This window comes from Haliotis cracherodii, unplaced genomic scaffold (genome assembly GCF_022045235.1).
Source record: "Haliotis cracherodii isolate W230 unplaced genomic scaffold, xgHalCrac1.p SCAF_8, whole genome shotgun sequence".
Classification (NCBI taxonomy): Eukaryota; Metazoa; Mollusca; class Gastropoda; order Lepetellida; family Haliotidae; genus Haliotis; species Haliotis cracherodii.
Genome location: NW_027266341.1, coordinates 16716451 through 16733060, shown reverse-complemented (window position 1 = coordinate 16733060; position 16610 = coordinate 16716451). Strand labels below are relative to the sequence as shown.

At 37.4% G+C, this 16610-nt stretch overlaps 1 protein-coding gene across 2 annotated transcripts in view; it reads right to left on the bottom strand.

Moving 5' to 3' along the window:
• Positions 1-595: 595 nt before the first annotated feature.
• LOC139450035 (protocadherin gamma-A3-like) overlaps positions 596-16610 on the bottom strand; it is a 42090-nt gene continuing 26075 nt past the window's right edge. Inside the window, exons 2-5 of one of the 2 annotated variants that reach the window (XM_071231664.1) lie at positions 13720-13862; positions 3318-6091; positions 2962-3160; positions 596-2821 (exon numbers count right to left, since the gene is read on the bottom strand). In XM_071231664.1, the coding sequence (XP_071087765.1) occupies positions 2226-2821; positions 2962-3160; positions 3318-6017 (3495 nt within the window). In that variant the 5' untranslated portion in view covers positions 6018-6091; positions 13720-13862 and the 3' untranslated portion in view covers positions 596-2225. Of the gene's footprint in view, positions 2822-2961; positions 3161-3317; positions 6092-7499; positions 7663-13719; positions 13863-16610 lie in introns of those variants that run through there. The other variant, XM_071231665.1, reaches the window with a different exon arrangement.

Sequence of the window (16610 nt, the reverse complement as noted above, 5' to 3'; positions counted from 1 at the left end):
TCAGCATTGATAGAAGCAGCTGCCTAAACAAAATACATGTACTCTCTTGAATGAGAAAAGATCTTAGTGATGTGAATGATAAAAGGGCTAACAATGATGTCTAAGCAAAGCTATGGTACCCAATGTGGCCAGGGTATACAATACGATTGCCATATAATACCCTAGATAATTGAGGATGAAAAACATCTGATCTGATCTAAATGTGTCCATTGACTACTTCATCATCCAAATGTACGTCCTATGTCTACTCCCCAGGGAGCTGAGAATGAAAAACGAGTGCACGCTGATCTATGTATGGGGGATGATAATGCAGTGTTTCAAGCATATATTGGGTGTGGAGTTATGCCTTTACAGGAGGACTTTAATATTGTCTGAATTAACAATGTCAGTACGTTGCAGCGACCCACATATCACCCCCAGCCATCCCCCCCACCCCCCTCCTTACACCCACCAAGTTGTCCAATGCCTTTGTGTTGACTGAGAAAGGGAAACTTCAGTTTATATTCAAAGTATAATGATGCACCAAAATATTCCACATGAAAGGAAAACCAATTCTCAAATTTGTTTATAATAATTTAGCATTTATTTTGAAAATAGTAAAAAATATATATTTACACAATGTACAAAACATACATTTTTCACAATGTAATCAAACACAATAACACATATAGCAACTAACACTGTGGCATGGCCGTAAAGTCAAAGAAGTCAACATCTTTTTGAAGTCAAATCTAGATGTGTCATTTTAAAAAAAACATTCATCTGGTCATTGTAGAAAAATTACATTTTTAAAAAAATTATATGACATATAAAAAGAATATAAACAGTAAAGTCTGTGTAAGCCTAATAATAAGCTGAACCTGAAGTATATGTTTTACAAACAGAAATAGAAAAACAATTCATATGAATTAACTAGAGATTTTCTTTTCAAGTCATATTTTTTGATAACACTCTTCGTGTCAGATTCAGACACTTGTAATGAAAAACATATACCAAAGCATATATTTTACTTGACAATTCATATTAAACATGTTAAATAACTACATTTTCATTTGTTATGAGACTGCCCACTCCTAATCTTCTAACTATTAACCTGAGGCACTTAATTATGACTCAATCATGTATATGACACATAGACTAATACATCTATCAAAGAATGACTTTTCCTGGGTCAGAACAATAACGTGAAAAGAACACCAGACACTGAGTGACACTGACAAAAATATTACAGCAATGAAATATGGATATGGGACTGGCAAATAAACAGGGAAATGATTCACATGATGAGAATGATAAAACATGTCTTATTTGGAACACATTTCTTTACATTTTCGTTAGTTTTGCTTAATTTTAAATTATGATGGACAAGTTTCATAAGAAACTGGAATGAAATTGATATTGATTCTCGGAATTTTTTACAGTAAAGCTTTGATTATGACTAGATGTTTATAATGAATTTGTATTTTTTTGTTTTGATGTTTTGGAATGAATTTAACACAAAACATTGAACTTGATATGAAACACAAATATTTTAGGCTACAAAAAATCTTAGTTCTAAAGCAAAAAATAAAATATTCCTTTTGAAGACATTTTAGTTCTTTTTTAACAAAAGCATTAAAAAAATACACTTTACACACTTAAAATGTGCAAGTTTGGTCAAATGTTGATAAAGATCTTCACCTAGAACTGAAAGTTATTTCTCTTGCCAGCCTAAAATATTTGTTAATTGACATAAAATCAATGTCTGGAAATTTTGATTGACACACAGACATCACACACAAGTAGCACCATTTTTGCATAATTTCACATAATTTTGCGTTGATTTAATCATAAAACATGGCAAATTCTCTACGAAGTCTTAGTGAGATTTGATCTCTCTGTTCCATGAAATGTTAGAGATAGCTCATGTCTTTGAAATCAGTTCATTTAACACTTCAACATAATAACAACAATAACAAGTCTTTAACACTGACATGAAGCTGTGACATGTCATGTACATGTATGTCTCTATCACACATTTGAATGGCAAACACCTCCTCACATGGTAACACAGATTCTCAATACTGGAAAGGATGTCCGAATACTGATATGCCACGAAAACGTCAAGCGTGAGACATTTTCTCACATGGTTGAGAAAAAGTATTTCAAATAATTGAAAAAGAACATATCTCTCTTAGCCAAGACACATTTCTCACGCTGCATGTTGAAAATACTGCTCCCATGTTCTACACAATAACATCCTTATTGATATTTTCCTTGAAAAACAATCTATCAATTTCATCACAGAGTTCTTCGGGATCGACAGTATAGCTGCCGGATGTTGTCGTGTCATTATCCCATGCGGAAGTGTTCATTTCACTCACAGTGTCATCAATATGATGCATGCGTGACATCTTATGTCCATTCATGTCCATGTACTCTCCTTCAATCGTGGGATGTTTTAAATGCACATATGTCCCTGCGTCTTTTGGTCCTCTGTGTCTACCCCCATTCTGAGATAACTGTCCATAAGAAGCACTATAGTTACCTCGTGGAGGTAGACCATGATTTGGATGCGGATTGTTTTTCATTCTCGGAGGTATCGAGAGTCTTTGCGTAGCAGGTGCAGAGTTATTTGCCCTTGCCCGGTAAGGGACAGCACCATTATGAAGATGATTATCAGGAATCTGTTTGGACTGAACAGAACTGGACAGTGAGGAATTGTCATAGCTTGTTCCATGGGCATCGCTTCCATAGAATGTAGAGAAACTCGCTGCTGGAGAAGCTGATTGGTGATCAACAAGATTCTTTGGATGACGAGGATGACCAGAGAAAGACATATCTGTAATTGCAAAGAGTGAAAACATTATAATACTTACAATAATAGATCAAAGTTAATAATTATTAAAAAGGAAGTACTTAAAATATCATACAAATTCATATAAATACAAATTTCAATTCTTGTCATGACTTTTTTCATACCTGATTCCAAAACATTGGAGGATCCCCCATGACTCTGTAATTCAATGTCACTGCCACCTCTGCCACTGTCACTGATGCTGACGTCACCAGACAGATCGCTGCCACTGTCATCATGGAAACGGATGTGGGTGTGGTTCTTCTCGTTATCATCTTTGAAAGTAGAAAACTTCTGCTGCTTTGACTTGTGTTGTTTCTTGTTCTGTAACAGTGAACAATACAATTATTAATGTGGAAATATTATCCAAAAACAGTATTTCAATGAATAATTATTAAAACAGTACAATTACATTTTAAACCGAATTCTGCATTGGCATCATAAAAAACACTATTCGGTCGAAAACAATTTTCACACTTACATCATTCTCTGTGTCTTCTGGGATAGTGAAGAGACATTCGTTGTTGCGAGCGTTGAACCCAACAGATCCAGATGACAGGGAGACATTGTTTTCCTCATCCAATGAGAAGCTGACCTCCTTTTCCTTCTTCTCTCCATCCTTCTCAGCTAGAGGAGTTGTGGAGTTTTTTGATGAGGAGGAGATGCTGCTTCCCTGCCTCCTCATGCTTGAGATGACCTTCTCTTCCTCTGCCTTAGCTCGGTACAGCCTCTTCTTCTTATCTGAACTTCTGAGAAGGCAAATGGTTGCCACGACAATGACAGCAAGAAGGATGGTGACACCAACCAGAACCATTGCAGTGATGATGTTGATGGATCCTTGGTTGGAGATGGATAAAGTAGCATTTCCTAATATGACTTCAATGAAGAGCTCTGACTGGGTAGCTCTCTGGGGTGAACCATGATCTTGAGCAACAACCATGAGACTGTAGACAGTGGAGATGTGTTTGGACTCAAGCTGTTTCCTAAGGCGTACTATACCAGTCTTGTGGTCGATGATGAACACAGCACTCCCATTGCCACCTTCAATGAAGTAGGAAACTTCAGCATTACGTTCTACGTCCATATCAACAGCAGTGATTTCAATGACAGGGGATTCAATTCTCTGGGTGTGTGGCATCGTCACTGTGTTGTTAGCCTGGGTTGGGAAGATGATGACAGGTGTGTGGTCATTGATGTCTTCCAAGGTTACCACAACTCTAGCCGTGCTGCTCATTGGGGGTTGTCCAAGATCAGTTGCAACTACAACAAATTCATAATGATCTTTGGTCTCTCTGTCCAGGATGCGGTTCGTCTTGATTACACCATCAGCATACACAATAAAGGGGAAGTCGCTTCTTGTAGACCCATGGAGCTGGTACATGATGATTGCATTTTCATCTAAATCTGCATCAGATGCAGTGATCTGCCCAACACTGGTATAGCTGGGTGATTCTTCAGGAACGAAGAGTTGGAATTTACTCATGTCGAAGACAGGGGCTTGATCATTGACATCATCAACAGTGATGATGACTGTGGTAGTAGCAGTCATGGCAGGGTTACCTTGGTCAACAGCAAGGATCTTAGCTATCACTTCAGGGTATTCTTCTCGGTCAAACTCCATTGCTGTCACCAGAGTTCCATTGTTGAAGATGCTGAACCTGTTACCATGATCATCCTGAACTTTGTAAATGAGTTGAGCATTGGTGCCATTGTCTGCATCTGTAGCAGTGAGTGTCATGACAGAAGCTCCAATGTTCCTGTTCTCAACGATATTTGCATAATAAACATCTTCTGGAAATTTAGGTGCATGGTCATTTTCATCGATTACTCTAACTAAGAAGTTTTCCTGGACAGAGAGAGGAGGAGAGCCACCATCATGGCAGACAACAGACACATTGTGAAAGGGAACAGTTTCACGATCAAGAGCATTCACAAGGATGACCTTGAACTCATTCTTGTCAAGGCCGCGGAGCTCAAAGGAGGAGTTTGGCATAGAGCACTGAACATTTCCATTAGAACCTGAGTCTGGATCTTCCACAGCAATATGAGCAACAACACGACCAATTTCTGAAAATTCAGATATCTCTGCAATGCCACTGTCATGAAACACATTGATGTACAGCTCTGGTGCATCGTTGTGAGTGTCAATAATGGTGACAACTACTACAGCTTGTGCAGTCTTTGAAGGAACTCCATTGTCACGAGCTTCCACAATGACTTGATGCGTCTTCCCAGCTTCATACTCCAAGGATCCAGCTGTTCTGAGTTCTCCAGTGTTGTGGCCAAGGTGGAAAAGGTTGAGGACACTTTCAGGTTGTCGGGGCATGAAGTGGTAACTGATGTTAGCATTGTTGCCAGCATCAGTGTCAGTTGCTGACAGACGAAGGATGACACTGTTAGCAGCAGTCGTCTCGGAAATGTTCAAGGTGTATCGGGTACTGTCAAACACAGGGGGGTTGTCATTGATGTCCGAGACACTGATGTGGAGGGTGAGGGTTCCAGTTCTCTGGGGTGATCCACCATCACGTGCATGGACAAAAAGTTGGTAAAAGCCGGTTGTTTCCCTGTCAAGTTTCTGCACAAGCTCCAGTGAGATAGACATGATGCCCGTCACTCCTGCAGTAGTGATGAGTACAAACGGACTGTCCTTTGGTTGAAGATCATAGCTCTTCACAGAATTATTAACACCAGTGTCTCTGTCCACTGCGCTGATCAGTGGGAAGTTAGAACCAGTGTTGGCTCCTTCAGAAATCTGCAGAACATAAGTTGATGTCATGAACTCTGGAGAATTGTCATTAATGTCATTCACGTTAACCTCCAGCTGGATCTTCTTGAAGAAGGAACCAAGATTTGATTGTGCAACAGCTTCAAAGGTAAGTTTGCAAGTGTTGAGGAAATTACACAAAGTCTCTCTATCAAGTTCTCGAGCTGTGGTAAAGTTTCCTGTTGTGCTGTCGATGGAGAAGTTGGAGGTGTGGGGATTGCCTTGGGTCAGGAAGCTGTATCGAAGTCGATGAAACTCCTCCTCGCTAACATAGTCTCGGAGGTTGGCATCGTAGGCAATGTTCCCCAGGATGCTTCCTGCAGGTTTTTGTTCATCAATGCTGTATGTGAGGGTAATGGAGAGTGTCAACTGAACGCTGGTCAGCAGAAGAACGCCTCGGATGATACTGTTCGACATCTTGGATGGATGGTCAGAACTTGTCGTGTTGTTAACGTTATAGCTTCATGTACAGAGATCTTTCAAAGAGAATTCTGAAATGAAAGAAAGAAACATTAGCAATACATCCACTCACATCTTTCCCATCAAAGTAGTTGAACATTTTACAAAATGTAAGATGGACTAAATGTTATAAAAACATCCAACAAAACCTGTAACATAATCATAAGAAATTGTACAGTCATGTCCATATCATAAGCACCAGTATCATACAATGTACTTTTTTCAGTTTACATAATAATAAAAAATAATCATGTTCATGGCAATTTTCTAAAAAAGGATTTGGAAAAGAAATAGGATCTCTTAATATACAGAATTGACTGGCATATCCAAAGACCACATTGAGAACAGCATATTTTCAACAGATAGTATGACAGGAAAGCATTATAAACCAGTGAGGTGTTCCTATTCACCTGATGTAGCAAGCAACATGAGCACAAGAAGAACACTTGAATGATGTCCATGTAAATGGACAGGCCATATATATACACACACACTGTTTATCCAAATAAGTTTAAATCCTGCAATTATCCCACTCCTTTGAAGTGTTTAAGAAATACACACAAGATCTATAAATCCTAACATCTAAAGGCAAAACATTAAGAAATTTAAAATATAAAATCAGACAAATCCTATCCAAATAAACTTGTGTCTACCTATGTTAAAACAGTTTCATTCCCATAGCTCTCTGATCAGGTGACTGACTGGCTAACTAACTGGCTGACGACTAACTAGATGGCTCACTGGTCAGCTACTGACTGACCATCCACAGGCTGTCTGGGAATATGAGTCCCACATGGCCTGCAAAATCTACACCTGTGCTGGGGATAAGTTACAGTGGATTAACGAGGATTAGGAGTTGACGATGGATTAAATCTGCAGGTACGTAGGTAACACCCGAGGACCTATTGTCCCATTGCATTAAGCTACCTGTGATATGTGTAATGTACAATGATTGGGTGGAAGGATGTAAAGTGTTTAGACAATGAGACTTGCTACTAAGCAGATGTTGTGATGTGATTCTAAGCTACTAGTGGTAAATTTAGGATTTTAACACTTGCCTGATATAATTGGTGGATTGATTTCACACAGTATCACTGAATGATTACACATTTTTAGATTGATGAGGAAATTTGAGACATGGTTTTACCAACATCAATAGAATTAGCAACATGGTCAATTTCAAACTGTTATCAACTGAGATTGATTAAATTAAGATTACCAAATAAATGACATAAATTTGGAGATTTGTTTACAGACAACTCCCAACAAATTAATTTTATTAGATATTAATAATGAATTACAACACTAAGCATCAGTTCACTATTTTAAAAAATATCAACATATTAAAATCTCAAAAAAGTATTCTGGATATAAAACAATCACTAAGTCTGTGAATGGTGTATCTTATAAAATCATTTTACATCAAAAAGACTTGCTTACCTCCTATAACTAAATGTGAATATGTCCAATATATTCCTATATCAATGAAATCCACACACGTCAATAGCAGTATAATCCAGTATATCCTCTCAAGAAGGTATCCCTACACTGTTGTCAATTTCAAACACCTTCCTCATGTCTCAGCTCTCTACAAGCATGTCCACACTCCCTGACACTGGGAGTAATACTGACAGGCTTGACCCCTTCTCGTATCAGCCAGCACGCTGACTAGGATATCACATGTTAATTGCAGCCTCTGTCATGCCTGCCTTTCAGTAGCATTTGATTGACAGCTAAAGATCACCCTGCTATTGGCAAGTGGCTGCACAGTGCTAAGCTAACCGGCAATTAGTCTTGCATCACAGTTGCGTGACCCCTGACCTCCCACTGAGAATGCCTGAGCCTATCAGCACTGACCACTATCAATAGCCTGAGTGGACATTAAGTGACCATTAGGTAACCAATCACCTGGGATCATTAACTTGTTTGTGTACCTTCAGCCAATCACAGGACAGGGGCCACTGAGGGGTGGGACAAGGGTACTGGGGAGTGACCACCTGTCAGATTTTAATTTCCTTTTCTTTTTTTCGAAATTCAGCTTTACAAACAAATTGTTTACACTAAACTGACTTTAATTCAACACTGTAATCTTTCAAAAGATTTTCCTGTTTCTTCCCAATTCTTGTCACTATCATATACTACTCAAAAGAAATTTAAGAACATCAAATTCTTTCACATTACAAGGCAGGACAGATTTACTATAGTTATATGAAAGAATCCTCTCCCCAAGTTAAAGATAAACCTATCTTTCATATTTCTATAGTTAGGCATCTCAAACCAGCTATAGTCATATGAAAGAATTGGGTGTTCTTAACTTCTTTTGAGTTGTATATATTTTCTTTAAAATGTTGTGAAAGAAAAAACAATGATTGCACATATAGAACCTATATGAAGACTGCACAACATGTATTAAACATCTTCTAAAATCATAATTCCCCACACAGTCATGTAATTAATATTTGAATATTCTAAAAACACTTTAAATTAACCTAAAAATGTAAACTGTCGTATTTGATAAAAGCACAGTAACAAAAACACCATTTCCGAAATAGATCCTTCAGTAACCTTTTCATCTTTAAAGAGCATTTTCCCCACCCCTACATCCTCCATATACCCCCTCCCTCCCCACCCCTCGTACCAACGGCCTCATTACCCATACAACCCTCTGTTAATGTAACATTGTTGACCAATCTCGGTCACCAAGAAAGCCATTAAAAGACAGTTACAAGTCAACGACACACTGCTTCAACCCTGGTTCTGGCACCCCACAATTGGCCTACCTTCACCCACACCAGTCTACCCTGTACTTAGAAACAGCAATAAACCCTAACAATGGCCGGCCACAATACACCCTGACACATTCCATTTCATAACATCATGTACATTTCGTGTAAGTGAAAAGAGACCCCATATTTGCAAGCCATTACAACCAAGTTTGATTTGTACTAATTACATACGACAAGATTGGTCACATTCATGATCGCACATTCTGTTTGTTATACTGAGTTAAATATTAGGCTGCATATCTTACTTAATGAGACTAAATTTGCATACGTGACATTTTTATTAACTTAGAAATGTTCAATCCCCACAATACAAAACTTACATAATGGCATCAGTATCTTATCATTTCTTGATTAAAGTAATTAGAGTGGATCAGCTTTATCAGAGTGAAGAAGATGTTACAAAGAAACTTCAAAAACACATTAACAAATAATCTTGCTCCATATAATTAATGCAAGAGTCAGAACCATGGGTTATTACAAATTTGTTTATTTCATTGATTTGATTTTTAAAAAAACATTTAGTATATATATATTATTTCAATTTTAATTTTTTCTAAATATCCCTAGACAAATTGGTCCAATAAAAAAAATTAAATCAATGCAACAGTGAAATACATTGCACTCAGACAATGACACACTTTTAAATTAAAAAGCAATATTCAACCTGCTCATTTCAAACAGTTATATTAAATGTCACGTAGATTTCATTGCCACTGTGATCCATTGCAGCCTGTAATGTACATGGCATGTGACACACATGTGTACAACATGGCTGTGATATGTGATATATATCATGTCAGGTGGAGCAAATGTGGTGTGATAGACCTGTCCTGCCCTGCCACACTGTTGAATCACTGTGTGCAACTGTAAGGAGTTTTTAATCACCTCACTGACATGATGAAATGAAGAGTGTCATTGTCTAAGTGGGATGTATTTCACTGTTGATCACCTTCATAGCCACACATGGCGAGGATGACCACTGATTTATCATGTCAGGGTTAATTAGGACAACTTCAAGGATGGAATAAAGTTAGTTTCATTTCAATTTAGACGAATTCTTTAGGCATGTCCTCCCATCCATTTTCATTAATGTTGATTCTTAATTAAATTTACAGTGAAATAAATCATACACATGGCTGGCTACATGGATTTTTTTTTTAAAACACATTCCACCAAAACAAGCCAATTTCATTCTCAACTGATAAATGTTTTGTAACATGTTTGTTTAAAATGATATTTCCAAGCCATGAAGGCTAGAACATTAAAGATAAAATTTACATTCTGCTTCAATGTTATATACCTAACCAACATATGGCAAGGTGCAAAACATAAGGTTTGTTTACATGTATAACAGTTTATCACTATTTCCGCTGAAGCCACCATCAACAAAATTCCCACAACCCATCTTACTTAATGCAATCCATTCAAATCAATTTCAGTGAGTTGGCTGCGGGTGTCATGTACATTTCATGGATACCAAGGGATTACCTATATCCAAACCATATGCCAGACTTCACCAATGCCTAATCCCCATGAAAATTAATCATCGTCGAAATGAGTCAACATTACTTAAACATGTTTATCATAATCCGTCATAATGGTACACTGAGAACTGAAAAGTCAGTCTTTATCTTTACCTTGTTACTAACAAGGCTGCTATCTGCACGTTAATCTAAGTGTCAATTTCATTTATATCAGCATCTTGTAATTTTTATCTAATCATGTTGGGGGTGTTATTAGATTACTTGACTCTTATCCATGGTGTTTTGTTTGGTGTAAGATTCTGACAGTGCTATCAACAGTGTCTTTGACCTTCTAAACATGTCATTAGCTAGTCTGTCTGAAATATACATGCATATATTGCATAAACAGCCCATGATTGACAGCTGAAGATTGAAATATGGTTGTTTGTTTATCAAGATTTGAGGATTGAAGAAAAACGTGAACATTTTTTTTACGTCCAAAACATCTTTTGCAGCATTAACAGTTGAAAAATAAATAACACAATTTGATTTTCCACAAAAAAATTAATGTAATGATATCTTAGCTTTTTAGGAAAGAATAAATTTTTGGAAGGAATGATCTATACTTGACACTGAGATAACACTATTTCTTTATACAGCACAAATACTCAAAACCGAGTCACAGAACACTTCAGCTGTTTTCAGACCTCTTGAGTCAGGTAACACGTCAATTTCAGGTAGCTGAGAAACACACCTTTAGTCGTAGTTATCCGTCAGGATTACACGTTAATTCATGCTATTGACAACACTCAACACCCACAGGGGTTAATGCTGTGTGACAAGTCGCTTATATCCTCCTCAAGCTGAAACAACCCACCCCAAAAAGACAAGCACTTTACACAGACATATCTGAAATCGACATCCTTCAGACTGAAATTGACAACAGTTGCCACTGTTGCCAAGATAGATAACACTACATAGGAATGTTGTATGTTTATATAAAGGGATATATAAAGTAGGAGTTATAAACTACTTAAGTTTCATGCGATGTTTCACTTTAAACAGACAGCATTGAAATTTATTGTATGCATGTAACGAAATCAATATCTTATCAAAAGCAAGAGGGATCTGATGATATCATTTGAAACACTGATGTTAATATCTCACAGTAATGTTTGTCTTGAATAGGTTATTGACAAGTATTTACATAATAGACTCAAGCTGAAGTTGACTTTTTACCTGAAATGTGTTTCCAACAATGACAGATCAATTGTTTGGATTCCTTAGGTTTATCGATTGACGTTGTCTAATAGATTTTGACGTTGGTTGTAATGTATGATTAAGAACGTTATCAACTAATTGATATTTCACATTCACCTCTAGACAACAGAAAATCAATGACATGCCAGTTCAGTAGACAACGTCAACCTCTTTCATGTCTTGTATGATTGCGTGAACTTATTACATTCAATAACACATCATCTCTTGAGAGAAACTAGACCGTAGTCTTTGAAATTGTTATTGACAAATTAAAAGTGAAGTTTCTTTTATGTCGATATTTGATCCCTTGTTCTGCACACGCTTTGTATTCAGTGTATTATTTTGTTGGGAATTGTTGATTCGTGTGAATTTATCTGAAAAGTGCAGAGTACACTGCCGGGCAAAAGAAAGTAGCCACTTAAAAACAGGATTTGAACAAAATATTACAAATGCTCTCCAATCATTACTGGGCTGAAAATAGTGCAGACATTAGGTCCAAAACATAACTATGGAACCCGTATCAAATACATCGCATAAGCATTTTTGTTTTGTTTTATTTTAGCCATTAGCAAACATAGGTGATACTTTCTTTTGCCCAACAGTTTATCATTATTTAAACAGACAAGCATTTTACAGAAAAGGTAATTAATTTAGGTACAAAAACTCTTAAAGATAAAAGGTAAACAAAATAAACATTGATCTTGTCTGTCTTTGAGTTAAGCTTTGAACTACAGATGTATTTGGTCTTTGGATAAAAAATATTTACATATCCTTACAAATACATTTTCTTTAATTTAAGTACTATTTTCACAAGCGTCCACCACCTAATGAAACAGATAACCTAGTCTAGTAGTAATGTAAATCTACAAAGTAAATATATCTGTTAACTCCTTAGAAAACAGTCAATCCCCAAAGAACTCAATCAATCAGTCTTTGTCTCCGAAATCATCTAACAAGACCATCTTGTGTAAAACACAACCTCAAAGGTAACAGCTTTGTCATCCCTTTGATCTGTTCAAATAGCCAATCAAGACAGGTGGGGTTGTTCCAGGTAAGTAATTTATACTCATTTGATCACGGAACATGTTTTTACTACAGATTACAGAATCAAGTGCATGTATTATCCATGTGAAGGAGCCTATGATCTTAGTAAGGGGCCCTGATCATGCATTGTCAAAGAAGGAGAGTGTGATAAATAGGTATAAAAATCTGGGTAGATTTACAGGTAGAAACAATGCACAGGGAGAAAATCTGTTGACGCCTGGGAGGGGTGCCTGTACCCCTAGGGGTAAATGTCTGGAACATTTGACTTGGACAAAAAGATACTAAAGTTTTCATTTATGTGTTATTTTCAGAGGCTCCATGGTGTAGTGGGAATATTAACATTCATGAGATCCCATGCTGTGAGCAGTAGTTAGAAATAAGAACAGATTAAGGACTGTTTGTATATTGCATTAAAACACTTAAAGTCCTCAAAAAATTAAATGCATTAAATTCAACTTTTACACCAAAGGGAGGAGAGTGGTTTGCATATAATTTGAGTCTCATATAACTGATGCTTTGCAGACCCAGACGGGCATGAAAATCCAATACATACATATGAATGGTCTTTATCAGATTTCGATAAATCTAATATTTGAGCTACTTTCCATATCAATTTTCAAATAGAGTTGACTTAAATTTATAGATTCTGTATTTTGCAGACGCAAATCTTGTGAATAATGTCTTTAAATTCAGTTTAATTTGTTATGGGGTGACTGATAAAATATGCCTGCCATTCTTGACTTGTCTGATTCAATTTCCAGACTTCAGTCTCCATAAACATACACCCATCTCATTGCTAAATGCATCAGACAAATGACATATAATATGACAACGCTTCTGAAATGCAATTTACTGAAGAAAAAATCTTCACAAATTGAATTATCTGAAAACTATCCCACTGAGTTAAGAAGCAGATATGCATGGAGTATTGCATCAATTCCAAGTATTTCAAAGCAGAATAAGAACACTTCAGAAACTTCCTACCTTCTAATTTCAAACAGGCTAAAATTCCTCATCCATGTTTATGTCAAATCCTGACCAGTTCTCACATAGAGTGACTGTTAAACATTCAACCCTGCACAGCTATATAGGTAAAATCTGTCTTACCTTAGCAGTAACTGTCGCGGGATAGTAATACTCCAAGTAACATTTACTCGTTAAGGCAGGTGTCAGCATTTGATGCTGTCTGTGATGAGGTCAACTCTGCTTGGACACTGGCCACTCAGTGGTCAGGCATTGCTCACTAAGGCCTGGAAGAGAAGAAAACTGAATAAGTACAAAAATACTACTTCTTGTCCAAGCCTGTCAAGGTATGAAATTGATTACTGTGTTTACGAAATTGATTTCATCATGTCAATCTTGTCAATCCAAATGTATATTTCATGAGTCGAGTACAGATAAATTTATATTCCAAAAGGAATTTAAGTATCTGGTATAAGAAATAAAAATAAAAATGCTTGTAATTTCAAGAGGAGAGTGAAATTTAAATACTTATGATCTGAAACAGAAGTACAACATATTTTACGTGATGTTTATTTATTTCTAAAAGATATATTGAACCTTTTGATATGTCAGCTGCTCATATTATGTCGTTTTATTACTCCCAAATGTCAAATAATGTTAGTTGTGTGAGTCTATTTAATAAAAATTATATTGATTAGCAATTTGTATAATTTTAAGAATCACTTGATCAATAGGAACATAATAATTAAAATTTAAATTCATAAAACTGACAGAAAAGAAAAAAATAGATAACCTACCATTTGATATACTTGTTCACAATTCTAATACAGAGTCCTAATAGGAATATCCTGAGCGCGAGCTGATCCTTGAGTGACAACTGGTCAAATGATCGCTGGTTAAATTTATATGGGAAGACATTCTACAATGACAATGAATGGTACATCCTTCCTAACACCTGTAGCATCAAAAACACAACCCAGGTATTAATCCATTGTCTTTTACTCAGATCAAACAACTTAATCCCCTTTTCTTTGACAAGATGACCGGAAGCCTCAGGCCATCAATATCATCACATAGAGCCTTGAGCCGAGTTTCACCTTCGGACACTGGTCAGCCGCTCGTCTCGTTTTACATTTACCCGGGGTGAAATTTGGGCTCGGGTCTATTGTTATTACTCAGCGATGCAATTAAAGTCTAGCTCAAGAAAAACAAGAGGGATGCTTCAGAGGGAGCATTCATTGTATGTAAACATGTTGGGAATAATTGCTCCCTTAATCCGCTTGATCCTTGTAATCTGACTTGTTTAATCAAGGGACAATGGCAGGGGGTGGAATCTGGGGGGTGGGGATAATTGGGGGTGGGGCTGGTGTTTGTGAAAGAGAGATGGGTGGAGAGTGGGTATTGATAGAAGAGAATTGGGTGGTGTGGGGTGTTGATGGAAGAGGGTTATGTGGGTGGGGATGTTGGTACATGGGCGGTGGGTAGGGCAGGGGTATTGAATGAAGAGAAATAGATGGGGTGGGGGACAAGAGGGTACCTGGACTGGGTGGGAATGTTTTTGAATGGAAAAAAATGAATGTGAAGTCTTGAGGTTTCAACGAAAAAAGGGTGTAGAGAAAGGATGCAGGGAGAGAGTTCAGGGGAAGCTGCAACCAGGTGTACATTTAGACGAAGCCACTGTTCTGCATCAGGATGGGAAGTTCAACTGGTGGGGTAGGGTTATGAGGGTGGCGATAAGATTAACAGTGGGGTTGTGAGGGTTGCTATATGAAGGTTGGGTGAGGTTGTGTCCAGCTAAATGACGGTAGTCTGTAAATAAGAGTCTGGACCAGACCATCCAGTGATTGATATCATGAGCATCGGCCCACGCAATTGGGATACGATGACATGCATCAAACCAAGTCAGCGAATCTGACCACCTGATCCTATTCAGTCACCACTTACAGTAAACATGGGTTGCTGGAGACCAATTTAAACCCAGAATTTTCACAGGTTGGGTGAGGTTGTGAGGGTGGAGATACGAAGGTAAGGTGAGGTTCTAACATCAGTGACGTGAAGATGGGGTGAGGTTCTACGGGTGGAGACATGAAGGTGGGGCTGGTCTGAGGGTGGAGATATTAAGGTGGGGCAGGGGTCTCAGGAGGATGAAGAAGGGCTTTGAAAATGAAGACATTAAGGTGTATGTAGGTGGTTGTCGGTGTGTGGAGTTTGTGTGTGTGTGTGTGTTGGGGGGGGGGAGGGTCCGAGGGTGAATCAGTACACAGGAGGAGGGAAATCTGATCCCGTCTGTGACTGGCACACAGGACATGGTTATGATGTGGGGAGACACACAGTGGCAGCTACACACATGGAACACGTTGTGGAATGGGAAATGGGTGTAGCAGGGACAATATCACAAGTGCACCTCTCAGATTAAGATCTAGCTCTGTAACACAGAGCAAAGTGATGGAGATATGTCTGTTAGATAAGACACATGGAACCATACAGAATATGTTAACCTTTTACAAACAAGAGTAACAGGCAGAAAGAAGCAAGTTGTGGCCCAACAGCAGCCTGAGACTGCACAACCAGGGAGGGATGAAAATATGTATTTCAAAAATAATAAATTGGATGAACAAATCTAGTCTGCACTTAACATTTGATAAAGTAGTCAAACATACCATAATGATTCAAACTAAATATTTAGGTTTGTGAATATTATTTCTCCATTATAATAAAAAATGTGAAGTCTCCATTTCAATTAAAAGCTGATAGTATCTAGGCTTTCAAAAGTCGTATCAACATTTGCATCACAATTCACATGCAAACCTGACAATAATCTTAACTTCAAAAGCATCTCTCCAAATTTCCAAATTAACAAAAATATATACAAAAATAAATAAACTCAAATTATTAATTCCACTAAAACATATATCTTCTCTTATACAGGAAACCTGCACATATGCCCAAAGCCTGCGCATCCTAATGTAAATATCCTCAGGTGTAAATTAATCATGCACACCTGTATTAATTAATCCAGGTAAACCCTTTGTACA